This window comes from Antechinus flavipes, chromosome X (assembly GCF_016432865.1).
Source record: "Antechinus flavipes isolate AdamAnt ecotype Samford, QLD, Australia chromosome X, AdamAnt_v2, whole genome shotgun sequence".
NCBI classification, from domain to species: Eukaryota; Metazoa; Chordata; class Mammalia; order Dasyuromorphia; family Dasyuridae; genus Antechinus; species Antechinus flavipes.
Window position 1 is genome coordinate 16,482,210 of NC_067404.1, and position 13,575 is coordinate 16,495,784.

The following is a 13,575-nucleotide window of genomic DNA, read 5'->3' on the forward strand; positions in this document are numbered from 1 at the left end:
AGTTCAGGGACTTTTTGGGTAGGGTTCCGCATTGTTTTCTAAAAGGGTCGGACCGACTCCTAGCCGCACCAACCTAGCTTTCCACAGATCCCAACTGTGTGGATTCCTGGTTTGGGCCCCTGTTAGAAGTCTGAATCAAATCCCCCAAAGCCCAAATCAAATCTACCAATTGCTCATCTAAGCGTTCGGCTTCGCCGGCCCGTTTGGAGGCACAGATTAGGTGTGTGGACTTTCCTTTGAACGGTTTTATCTCGAGTAGAATCACGAGGGTGACGGGGTTGTTTGTACCTCTCTGATTTGCCATGCATTTTGTGGGTTTGTTAATGTCAGATGCTCTTTTCCTGGGCAGGACTATGTCTTTCTACCTTAAGTTCTGCACAGGGTTGTGGTGTGCATGGCTGGGGCTCAATGGGTAGGACGGCCAGTTTAGAGGAGGTTCATCTGCAAAGAAGCAAACTCATTCGTGGGCAGGTTAGAAACCTGGCTGCTTTGCTGCAGTCCCTCCTTTTGATGTGTTGATTGAGAAGGTGGCATCCCCAGAAATCATCCCTCCCCATCCCACACAGTCGCATGGCAATGATCATTTCTAAAGCACATCACAAATCACAAGTTTTTTGTTTATAACGAAACCACAAGGTGGGTTGTATAAGTAACTCATTGTTAACCCATTTTACAGATGAAGAAACTGATTCCAAGTATAGTTCTCTTTCTACTTCACCACATAATCTCTTATACTAGGCAAATTGCATTGTAGTCATTGTATATTATTATATGTTATCCCTCTGGTTTGCTCACTTCACTCCGTATCGGTTCATGTCATTCTTAACATGGTTCATCAAATTGCCAAATGACTATTTTCCCAGCAGGTAGCATGTAGATTACCATGACCAAGAAGCCCCAGAGAATGATGGCCAAAGGGTCTGCGGGCCTACTTCATTCAACAAAGACACCAGGCTATGGTCCAGGCGGACCGGGGTAATCCATCTTTGACAGGTGGGAAACCAAGGGAAATGACTATAAGACACCGAGGCAGCCACAGCCCCCATACCATTGGACCCGCGCCATGGCACACGTAAAACGGAGGCTGAGCCCTACCTGCCTTGTTCATTGAAGGTGGAGGAGGCTGGCTGGGAGTCTTGGAGAACATCATTTTCCTCGAATCCAACAGGAGACGGCAGTACCCCGCAATCAGGCAGGCGAAGTTGGTGGCTTCGGGCCATTCCATCAGCAGTACCAGAGGCTGGGAAAAAGATAGCACAAGACTAAATTATTCCTATACTTTAACATATTTAATATGTATGGGTCTACCTGGCATCTAGGGGAGGGGGGTAGGGAGAAGGAGGGGGAAAATTGGAACAGAAGGCTTTGCAAAGGTCAATGCTGCAAAATTACCCATGCATATGTGGTTTTTTTTTTATCTGCATTCAAACTTTATTGCTCTTTCTCTGAATGTGAAAAGCATTTTCCATCACGATTCCTTTGGAATTGTCTTGGATCATTGTATTGCTGAGAAAAGCCAAGTCAATCATCATATAACCTTGTTGTTACTATTCTCCAAGCTCTGCTTATTTCACTCAGCATCAGTTCATGTAAATCTTTTCAGGTATTTCTGAAATCTGCCTGCTCAAATAGTAAATGCATCCTTTTCAGACCACGATGCAATGAAAATTACATTCAACAAAAAACCAGGGGGAAGTAGACCAAAAAATCACTGGAAACTAAATAATCTCATACTAAAGAATGATTGGGTGAAACAGCAAATCATAGACATAATTAATAACTTCACCCAAGAAAACGAGAATAATGAGACATCATACCAAAATGTATGGGATGCAGCCAAAGAGGTAATAAGGGGAAATCTCATATCTCTAGAGGCCTATTTGTATAAAATAGAGAAAGAGAAGGTCAATGAATTGGGTTTGCAACTAAAAATGCTAGAAAAGGAACAAATTAAAAACCCCCAGTCAAACGCTAAACTTGAAATTCTAAAAATAAAAGGAGAGATCCATAAAATTGAAAGTAAAAAAACTATTGAATTAATTCATAAAACTAAGAGTTGGTTCTATGAAAAAACCAACAAAATAGACAAACCCTTAGTAAATCTGATTTAAAAAAAAGGAAAGAGGTGAAATCTGCCTGCTCACCATTTCTTTTTTTTTATATATAGCTTTTTATTTCCAAGATATATGCATAGGTAACTTGTCAGCATTGACAGTTCCCATGCACATATCTTGGAAATAAAAAGCTATTTTAAAAAGCCTTTAGGGAAACTGTTCTGCTTCCAAAAAGCAGAGATTCTTTTTGTTGTTGTTTGCTTGCATTTTATTTTGCTTCACTTTTTCTCTTGTGTGACATGATAATTGTATAGAATCGTGTCCATATATTGGATTTAACATGTATTTTTACCATGTTTACCATGTATCGGATCACTTACCCTCTAGGGGAGGGCAGGAGGAATTGGGGGGAGGGATTGGAACACAGGATTTTGCAAGGGCTAATGTTGAAGAATTGTCCATGCAAATGTTTTGAAAAATAAAAAAAACTTAATAAAAAAAGACTAAATTATCTCCAAGATTAGGATGATACTACGTGTGTAGAGGCACTTTGTACAAGGATGTGGAGGAAGACAAAGTCTATATCTCCTGCCTTCAAATCTGGTGTTCCTGCCTTACTCGGCCAATGTCTACTGAATGAAAAAGTGACTTGTCTGAAGAAAGAGCTGACTTTCTGGATGTCAAAACTCTGTCTCTGTGCCAAATACTTTCATTCCTTATTTCTTTCCTTTTTCTCACTTTTCAGGGGTTTTTTGAGTGTGTGTTGCTTTCCCCCATTTGAATGTAAGCTCCTCGGGGCCAGGCACTGGATGTTTTTTTGCCTATATTGTATCCCTAGCGCTTATCACAGTGACTGGCATATAGTAAGCACGGTATAAATGCTCGTTTCCTTTTTTTTCCTTGCTCGTTCTTACTCGCTACATAACCGACCCATCTCCTTTCCTCGTCCTATATTCCCAGAATGCTCTATTTCAGGTCATTTCTTGAGCACGAGTCAATTTCACTTGTCACCGAGCGTGTCTGAATTGCTGTTTGGGTTAACCAGAATGGACTGTGGTTTTGATGCTGAAAAATGGGAAATGGATAAAGAAAAAACTGATTCCAATTGTTAGCATTTCCTACACAAGTTTAATCAGCGGAAAGCGATCGTGCCAATGAGAAGGCCAAAAGAGCCCACTCAATCTCCTTATCAAATAGTTACACATGACAGTTTAAGTGAAACACCAATTTAGAATATAATCTCTTATGTAAAACATCTCAGGAAGATGGGGAATAGCAGTGGAGAAAAAAAATCTGCTTGGGAGAAGGCTTGATATGTGATATCCAATTCAGCAACTGGCAACGTTTATTCCGTGATTCTCGGTGAGATAGCATTTCATCTCACTGAGCAGGCATGTAGTAAGTGCCTACTGTGTGCAAAGATGAAGTCATGCCTGTTTTGGAGGAGCTGACCTTCTCCTGGAGGTATTCACCTTGAACAGAAGGAAGTAATATATGGTGCGATTTCAACCGACAGCTGGTGGAACCATGGAAGGTGGGGATTTTAAGAGGCAAAAGAGTGGAGGGGGAAGGTATAATATTATTTATAGGGAAGATATGGTAGGCTAGTTTAACTAGAACAGTGAATGAATAAGAGGAGTCATGAGATAAGACTGAAATCATAGGGAGAAGCTAGATTGGGAAGGGCTTTAGATGCAAAAATGATTTTGTATTTGATCGTAGGGAAATAGGGAGCCACTGAAGATTTCTGAGGAGAGTCGCATGGTCAGATCTATATCTTGGGTAGCTTTGTAACACACAATGGCCTCACGTGTCACAAGATGAATTTTAGTGTTTGCGAGCATGCCGAGAACGTTGAAGGGACATCTGGAAGACCTCCTCGTCTGTGGGGAGTCTTTTCTGTTGGACCTTGCACTGCCATTCTCCATGATTTGGGGGGCATGCAGGTCTGTCTGTTTCTATGCCTCACTTATTATGAATAATTAGTCAGGTGACATTTACTGAGTGCTTATTCTATGCTGATAAATCATTAAACAAAGTTATTTCTGTGGCTGCAAGGGATCCAAAGATCCTGGATCCTGAGCTGGCAGGGGGTTCAGAAGCCACTTAGGCCAAACCCAGATGTGTGGCTAAAGTCACACAGATAGTAGCTGAGGTATTTGTCAAGAAATCTCTCAAGATCTTGTCTATACATAGGAGATACTCCTTGTCTCTTTTATTAAAGGCTGTGTTCTGCTCTGATAAATCAAGTGACTTTTCTTTAAGGGGGCTCTTTACAACTATCATGTCATTTTATCTTCACAACAACTTTGGGAGGTAAAATACTATTATGATTCCATTTTACAGATGAAGAAACTGAGGCAAAGGTGAAGTGACTTGGCCAGGATCTCGCAGCTGTCTAAGGATGCTTTTGAACTCATCTTCCAGATTCCAGGACCACCACACCACCTAACTGCCCCTAGCATTTATATAGCGCGTCCTATGTGCCAGGCACTGTGCTAAGCACTTCTTAGCAGGATTCTCCCATCTGCATGATACATATTGCAGCTATCCCCTTCTCTCCACTAACACTGTCTCCATTTTGTTCAGAACCTCGTTATCTCCCAGACTGTTATTACAACGGTTTCTTATGAGGTATCTCTGGCTCCAGTTTGTCCTTTCTCCAAAACCCCCTCTCCACCCAGCCCCCAAAGGGATCTTCCTGAAGTTTAGCTCTGACTGCATCATTAGTCTGCCCTCAAACTGCTGTAGGGCTCCCTCTTGCCTCCTAGATCAAATCTAACCTCCCTGTTGACTTTTGTAACTCTTCCATCCCCGCTTACTTTCCAGACTCATTGTAAATAGATCTACTTCACACATAATAAGAGCTAGCAAAACTAGACTAGAATGAGGGTCATCACACTCAACCTTCCATTTCCCACCTCAGGGCCTTTGCATAAGCTGTTCCCCGTGCCTAGAATGCGCTCCATCTTCACCCTTGCCCATTGGAGACTGACTTCTTTCAGAGCTCACCTCCTATGGGAAGTCTCCCTGAAAATCACTTTAGATCTATTTCATATTTAATTTTGAAGGATGTGTTGTTCCTCCCCCAAAATGGTAGGTAATGGTGGGGATGATTTCCCTCTCGTCTTTAAATCCCTTTGTACAAAGCTTGGCGCATAGTAGGCACTTGTCGAATGACTCGGTATTAGAGAATGTAAAGGCTGATCTGGTACAGCGCTGGGACTTCCAAACACAGTGTCTGTCTGCCTCCCATGAGTCAATGGTGAATCAGTGATGGATAGAGTTCCACTCAAGCTCTAGAAGCTTCTCTCCTAATTAAGTTGGTTGAGACTGAAAGCTCTTTGTGTACGGTGCCTAACATGTAGGGGTGGGGGAGGAGCAATAAAAAAGCACTGATGGGAGGGGAGCCCCAGGGAGGGAAAGACCTCTGAGGATGGGTCACCGGGTCATTTTACCCACACACTTCTCATCCCTGACCCCAGCAAATGCTGCGACCCTTGCGGGGGCCTCCGTCAGAACGGGGGAGGGAGTCTGAAACTGCCATCCTAGGGCTGCTTCTATGAGCGATATCAGATCCCTAAGGCTTGATTCAAACAGAAGGCCGGATGCGCTTGTTGCTTCGCCTCCCGAGGGCTCACCTTAGCGTCTAAGATGCTGGTCTCCACCCGGGCTACGCCTTGGTTCTCCTGGAACAGCTGGATCTTGCTGATTTTGCTGAACTCCGACAGCACAGTGGTGAGATTGGTCTTGAGATCAATCACGTGGCTGATCCCATGCCGGGGCCCCACCAGGAGGGTCGTGGCAGAGTGTTTCTCGTCCTGCCGGGCGGATGACCCCGGGTACATGCATTCAGATAATTCACAGCAAGGGGTGGAGGAAGGGGGAAGACATGAAGAGGAAGGAGACATGAAGAGGGGCTGTGGGGCAGCTCTGCTGGAGAAGGGCGGGGTGGGACCAATCTGGTGGTTCTTGTTGCTAGGCCCAGGGGGTAGCTGGGAAGAAGGGCTGCTTTGACCATTCTAGCTAGTAAGTCCCAGGCCCATCCTGGTATTCTCCACGAGACCATTCAGTTCTCCCTGGCCCCTTCCTTCCCTTGATCCCAGAAATGTGGCTCCGGAGATTGTAATCATTTAAGCCTGTGGTGATCCCCAGCCGGGCCGACCCAAATATTGAAGGGGGCAAAGCCTGTCTTCAGGCCCTCCCGCCTCTGCTTTGGCACCCTGCCCACCCAGCTCCCCTTCTGTTAGTGCCCTTTAGGCAGGGGTCGCGTCCTCCCATGCAGCATCACCCATCCAGAACTTCCCCCCGTTCAAACTTACCTGTCCCATCCTGAGTCCCAATCCCTCAGGGCCCTGCTGGGAACTAATCTGCTAAACTCGGTTCTGAGAAGGTAACGGCTGATCATGGCTTAACGTGTTCCATCCCCCCCACCTCAGCCCCTCAGATAAATTTGCTTCTCTGAAAGAATTATGGGTACCTTGAATCAGGACTGACTGAGGATAGCCCAGTGCAGGGGATGTTTTGGGGGGCAAGGGATCGGGTCAGTAGCCATTTGCTTAGGCAATGCATAGGGCCACGGCCTTGGGAGAGGTCACTTAGGCTAAGTGTCGCCGAAGGCTTCCTGGACCTATCGAGGCCTAGCTCTATGTCACTCCCTTTTCCTATACATTATCATCAGCTTCCTGTTGACACCTTGCTAAACGGTCTCTAACCAGCACGCTCTGGGAACATGGCAAGCCCTAAGCCCAGCATGCCAGATGAGCTAGAACGTAGTATAACATCAGCCAGCCGGGGCTCCATTCTTAGGGGGCCACCCAGGACTTGTTGGGCCTGGATGGAGGCACCCAGAACGAGGGAGGGCAAATCCCTTCCGCCATCTCCCCCGGCACACCCCCCTTCCATCCCTAACCTCGCCCCCCACTCACCAGGCCCACAGTGTTGAACAGGACGCCCGTGAAGGTGGGAAGTTCGTTCAGAATCCGAAGATATTGAAGCTTTGCCTGCATCTGGGAACCCTACAGGATAACAAGCCCCGTGACTGCTGGGCCTTGGGAGAGAGGAGGTTAATGCGGGATGGGCAAACGAGCCTCGCCCAAGTGGGGCGCGAGGCTCCCGAGCAGAGAGTGAAATCGGCCAGGTCTCTTCGGCCCCTCGACGCCCCGTTCTCCCGCCTCTCTATCTCCTCCTCCATCTTCTAGTGCCCAGCGCTTTCCTGATGGCCAGAGTATCCCAGTCAGGCCTGCCCGCCCCAAGGGCCACCGCTAACCAACAGATGTACTTATTCGGATTCTGGGCTCTCTGCCTCCAACCCAACTCCTCTCCCCCATATGCCTCAGGTGAAGGGCCAGTCACTTTCCTGTAGTTGTCCAGACCCTATGGGGCTTCTCTTTGTGCCAAGACCGCCGAAGAAATGGGTATTCCCTTTGCTTCAGGGGCCTGGCTTTTTGGAGTGACTGTGCAAAACGAATGTGTCTCCTGAAGGAAATGCACCCAGGGAAGTAGCATCCCTAAGTCCACCTCCAAAGCCACACCTGGCAGCCCAGAGGCCTCGGAGGCCAGCCTGCCCTGGGTACCTTGGTGCCGCTGGGGGGATGGGCTTGATGTGCCTTCAGCTGCTGGGAGAGTGATTTCCGAAGGTTTTTCTCTTTGATGCTCTGTAGGAGGGAGGGAGGAAGAAAGGGTTCCAGGCCCCACTCCTTCCTAAAAGCAGAAAAGGAGGAAAACAATGAGACAGAAAAAGGAGAGAGACAGAGAAAAAGACAGAGAGAAAAACAGACAAAAAGAGCCAGAGCCAGAGAGAGAGAGAGAGAGAGAGAGAGAGAGAGAGAGAGAGACAGAGTGACAAAAGATAGACACAGAAACAGAGAGAAAGGAGAGAAATACAGAGACAGAGAAATGCAGAGACAGAGAGACACACAGAGAGAAGCAGATGTGCCCATCTAGGAGGAATAGAAGGTCCTAGCTCTAGAGCTGAAAGGATCTTCAGAAACCATCTCATCCATCCTTCTGCATTTTACAGTTGAAAAAGCTGATGCCCAGGAAAGTGAAAGGACTTGGAAGGAAAGTGACACATACCTAATCCAATCTCATTTTCCAGATGGGGAAACTGAGGCCCCGTGAGGGAAATCATTGAAGATCATTACTCTAGAGCTGATGAGGACCTCAGAGATCATCTGGTCCAACCCCTTCATCTTACAGATGGGGAAACTTATGTCTTGAAGGGACTTGAGCAAGATCACACAGGTTAAAAAAAAAAAGTGGTATGAGAACCCTGGGGAGAAGTTGGGAGGGGAGAAGGCTGTAATTAAGACAGATTAGAGAAGCCAGAGGGCACAGGGGGGAGAAGGAAGGCCATGTTCTAAGGCCCAGGGTTGGGCTGCAGATGAGGTCAGGCACAGAACCTTCACCACTACCCCATCCCGCTCAACTCTCCTCCTGACTCAGAGCATTGAGTGCCTGTGGCACTTGCTGGATGGGCACTTTACATTAGTAATAATGACAAGAGTGACCCCTTGTGTGGCTGAGTGCTCTGTGGTTTATAAGACTTGGCCATCTTCCAGCCATGATACTGACAACAATCCCTTGGGGGAGCGAAGGTTCTGGGGGTGAGGAAACTCCTTTTACAAAGAATGATCAAAACCGGATTCGAACCTTATGAACTTAGGGAGTTACCTGGGCCACTGAGCTTAAATTAGCCGCTCGGGGTCAAGGCCGGTGTGGCACCGGTAGGGTCTTTTGACTCCCAAGAAGGCCAGCCTCTAATCTGCATTTTATGATGATGGACATTTTTCAAATGAAGAAACCTAAGTGACGTTATAAAGTGACCTGTTCAAGATCTCATGGTCAGAGAAGTTGGGTACATCCACTCCCTCATTTTACAAATGAAAAAACTGAGGCCCAATGAAATGAGGCGATATGCCGAGGTCATAGCTGTTAAAGGTAGGATTCGAACCCAGAGCCTCTGACTTCTTACACAGTGTCTGTCTGTCTATCAATGGTGAAGCAGTGATGGCTAGAGTTCCACTCAAGTTCTGGAAGCTTCCTTCCTGATTAAGTGCTTTTTGGTCCCAGTCACGCTACTTCCTGTTGACTGAGACCGGAAGTTCTTTGTTGGGGCGATAATGAAGAGTTGATGGCAGGGGAGCCCCGGGAAGAGAGAAGCCTCTGAAGACGGGTCACCGGGTCATCCCACCCGTAGTTCCACACACTTCTTGTCCTTGACCCTAGCAAGTGGCACGATACCCGTGGGGGCCTCTGGCAGGACAGGGGAGGAAGTCCAACCACCCGCCATTTCACAGAAATCATACCTACTGAGAGATGGTGCAACAAATTGGGGGACATGGATGCGATGAATGAATGAATGTCGTGAATGAATGAATGAACAAATGAATGGATGAAAAAGCATTTATTAAACACTTATGCGTTGCGCGCTGGGCCGAGCACTGAGGATACAGATAGAAAAAGCAGGACGATCTGCTCTCAAGGAGCTCACAATCTAACAGGAGGAGACATCGCATATCAGTTCAGCTGCAGGGTGGGTGGAAAGGGCCAGAGGCCCTAATGTAGCAATAGGGCAGGTGGCAAGGTCCGGGGCTTCCTTTAGGGGTGCGTCAGCAGGTCAGATGGCAAATGACAAGGCCCGGAAGTCCTCCATGTCACTGAAAGGATTGTAGTTGATGTCTCCCAGCTCATCCATGTAGTGGGAACGTTGCCCCAGAAATGGAGTCTGGTTGCCCTGGCCCACCCGGGGATAGGGAAGGGGACCCTGATGGTAGCTGGATGGAATATTACCATGCCCAAAGGAAAATAAATAGAGGGAATTATGGAAAAAGAGAGGAAGGAAGCAAGACCCAGGATGATTAAAATAATGTAGAAAAATAGAAAAACAACAGCAAACCAGTAGTACCGAAACACCGGTGATTACTCTGGCCGAGAAACTTGGCAAAGGAGTTGAGAAAAAAAGCATCTCCCTCCTTTCTGGCTAAAAGTGGAGGACTGTGGGATACTGGGGACATTGTATTTATTGTCGCAACTGTTTCCACTTAATTGTTTTGCTGTGTTTTTTTCCTTTGCTACAAGATTACTAGGTGGGGGGGGTGATGATGGTGGTGAGGGCACAGGAAATGAAGGTAATGTGAAAGAAAGTCTGCCCAGGTTGACCTAGGTTCTTTCAGAGTCACCCTACCCGATGGTCTACTCTCTGGAGGGCTGTTTCCCTAATTCCTGCTTGATCTTATACAACGTCCCATCCCCCCCGACTCCCTGAGGACCTGTCCGGACAACTCACTCCACATTCTTGAGGGAGAACTTCTGGCTGGGGCGTGCGGCAGAGACGGTGATGTAAATGTGGAGTGCGGCAAGGCCTAAGAGCATCTCGGGCTTGGGGTCCATTCCAAAGCGTTCTCGGATGACGTCATTTCGGCTCTGGGAGAGAGGTGAAGATGGTCTTTAAGTCAAGCCCTCGCCCAGCAAGGGCCCAACCCTGTTCCTCTAACCCTCCCCGCCTCTCCCCCCGCCAAGCCTTCCACCTCCAGTGGAAACAATTCAAAACTCTTCCTAAAATTGGCTTAAGCTGCATTCCCTTCCCAGACTCCCTAGTGTAAAGGCTGCTTGCTCAGAGTCAAGTTAAGGCAGCACGTTGTTATTAAAGTATTAGAAATGAAAAAGGGTGAGCGTTAGAGGAAATCTATTGTGATTAAAATTGTGGCCCAGTGGTCAAGGCCACTGTCGCTTTTTTTTGGAACTTTTTTATAAATGTTTCCTTTTACCCAGCATTCCAACAAGCCTACCCATCTCTTCCCTCCCGTTTCCACCCATGCATCTCCTAGCAGAAGGTGCTCTTATCTCATCTGGCAGCTAAATAGGCTACTCTGACCTCAAACCCCTCTCCTACTCAGCATTCAGTTCCCATGGCTGTGGCCTGCAGAGATTATCACCAAAGGCAGCCTGGAAGCTCCCTCCTCTCCTTCAGCTCTTCTCCTTCTCCTCATTACAATCTTTTTGCCTTTCATGCTACTTCATCAGCTCCAAATATATACCTTCTTTCTACTCTTACTTTAGAATCCATTGCTCAGAGAAGAGACTGGCCATGGTCTGTCCTGTCGCCATGACTGCCCTCTTTCAGGCCAGGGCCACCGGACCCCCCGAGCAATGGGAAAAGGCCTTAGGAGATGTCGACCTTGGAGCCTTAAAGCCCGCACTAAGGACATCTTGTCCGACTTATTGCTCCCTTCCTAGATGGCCAGTTTTCTTATCTAGAGGAAATGGAGGCCCTCTCTCTCTGACCATCTGCCACCTGGCATCAATATCCCTATTTTCCTGGGAACTGCGCTAACTACCCATCCACCCCGCCCTATTTCTCAGTCTTGACCTCTTGGGAGGGAAAAGAAACCTTTTCCAAAAAGCCTTGACCCAGAGTTTGGTCTGTGGAAAATAGAGAGAGGGGGTAGGGACCGCCCTTCTTCCCCAACCTGAAGGGGGCCCACGGCTGCCCATTTAACAAGGGCAAGGCCAGCACAAAGCCAGTAGGAGGCCTATTTGCTACAAGTCTTCCTCTTCTCATAGACCGTAAGAACGGGGGCACTCGTTTCTTTTTGGTCCTGGTAGCCTACCAGAGAGCCTGGCAGGGAGGTTTGTTGAATGAGCTGCTGACCAGCTTAGTTCCTGCTTTTTGTTCAGGTGACAACGGGGCTGGGAAGGCAGCAAAAGGCCCATCTTGAAAGATAAAGCTTGAGGGGGACAGAAGTGAAATCTGTGACTTGTGCCTCTGTGCCCCAATCCCCCACGTGGGCCCAGGAGGCCACCTAGGAAACCTAAAGGAATTGGCTCAGAAAAAGGAAAGAAGGAAGCAGAGGGGAAGTTGCTGCCGAATGGCCAAGACTGTGACTTTGAGAAGTGCTGCACAACAAAGACAACTTCTGGTTAGGGCGGCTTTGGGGCTTTGTTTTGGTCTGGATCTGTGGTCTCGTGGGCACAGGAAACTCCTGGACAGTGGGCTCCCTCTTCCACTGTAGGTTAATATCTCCTTTGCAACTTAAGCATCTTAGAGCATTGCCCACAGCACAGAGAGAATAAAAGCCTTGCCCTGGGTCCCAGAGCCATTTGGTGGAACTTGAATCTAGGGCTTCCTGACTTTCAGTCCATAAAAGTCCGCAATCAAGGATTGGCCAGGCAAGACTGTGTGTGATGATGTGCGCAGGAGGAAATGGGACGGCCTGGGAGATGGCGACATTGAGGATAATCCAAGGGAGAAAGTGGCTTTGGTTAGAGGAGAAACTTCATTATCTGAGCAATAGACTCCTTTTCTTCTGTCCTATCTCATTTCTAATATAATGAAAATAACGTGGTGCCTTAAATTAAGACTATGGATACCATGAATATCCAAGGTGGGATACTGAGAGACTTCAGGACCATTCATCTTGGAAACCAATCTCTAATCCCTGTCCCAATGACCCTGGGTCGGAGGCAGGAGATTGGCCAATCTGGAGCCAAGGGCAGCTTTCCTCCCCCAGGGGCTAGTTCTGATTCTCCTTCCTTTCTGCCAGGCATCCTGGGCACCGGCAGCTCCCTCCTCCTGGACTGAAGCAGCTCGTTGGGCCCCACTGAAAGCCCGGAGGAGAAGCCTGAGAGGACCAGCCCTGTTTGTCCGCTGTGCGGTTCTAGCGTGCTGCTGCCCGCCTGCTTACGTCTATGTGTTTCCTCTCTGCTTGTGCCCATCCGCTCCCTTGCCAGGACCCCAGACTACTTCTCTTACCTGAATATACAGATACTCAAAGGCAGCAGGATCTTGGCGCAAAAGCTCCACAGGGTCTTTGGGGAAGAAGCTCACCCGGAAGAGGCATCTCATACCTTGGTAGTGCGTCCGCTGAACCACCTGAGCAAAGGGGTGAGGAGGAGGCAGGAGTCAGGAAAAAGCCAGCAGAACGGCTGGGGGGACCCAGAGAGCTGACATGCTGTTTCCCTAGCTCCTTGGGGGTCTCAGGTAGGGGTGCCTCGGAGCCACTTGAAACGGGATTGTTGGAACCATCAAGAACCAGCTCATTCTCATGGTGGCAAATGTGTAGTAGGAGCGTTTACACCTTAGAAATCGGCGAATGCTACAAATCAGGGTTTGATTTATTCGGATTGTATGGACTTAAGAAAGTGCCAAGAAAATGCTAATGATGTGGACGAAACAGAAAAGCGTGTCCTGCGTCCATTTGTTCCCAGAGAGCTGCTTGTCGAGTTGTTTCTTTGCCAGCACATCACCAGCAGGTTGGGAGAAAGGAAGAACAAGTAGGGGAGCAGATAGGTCAAAGAATCCCACATCCACAGCTAGGCCGGCTTGCGAGACCAAGGATCTAGGTTCAAATCCCGTCTCCACCCAATTCTATCTGTGTTCCATGTTCTCCAAAAGAACTGGGTGACTCCAGTGAGAAAACCGGGTAAATAAAAAGACTGAGTTTGGGGGAAGAAGTTAAAATAAGCAAACGATTGGCTATCTTCCCTTCTACCTTAAATTTCTTTAGGAGCTGACTAC

General features: G+C 47.7%; 1 protein-coding gene across 5 annotated transcripts in view; it reads right to left on the reverse strand.

Moving 5' to 3' along the window:
• Nucleotides 1-13,575, reverse strand: part of FRMPD3 (FERM and PDZ domain containing 3) — a 108,248-nt gene that overhangs the window by 21,158 nt on the left and 73,515 nt on the right. For all 5 annotated transcript variants that reach the window (XM_051968096.1, XM_051968098.1, XM_051968095.1 and 2 more), the window contains 6 exons: nucleotides 12,811-12,930; nucleotides 10,345-10,481; nucleotides 7,631-7,757; nucleotides 6,983-7,072; nucleotides 5,696-5,875; nucleotides 1,096-1,240 (listed from right to left, as the gene is read on the reverse strand). In XM_051968096.1, the coding sequence (XP_051824056.1) occupies nucleotides 1,096-1,240; nucleotides 5,696-5,875; nucleotides 6,983-7,072; nucleotides 7,631-7,757; nucleotides 10,345-10,481; nucleotides 12,811-12,930 (799 nt within the window). The remainder of the gene's footprint in view (nucleotides 1-1,095; nucleotides 1,241-5,695; nucleotides 5,876-6,982; nucleotides 7,073-7,630; nucleotides 7,758-10,344; nucleotides 10,482-12,810; nucleotides 12,931-13,575) is intronic.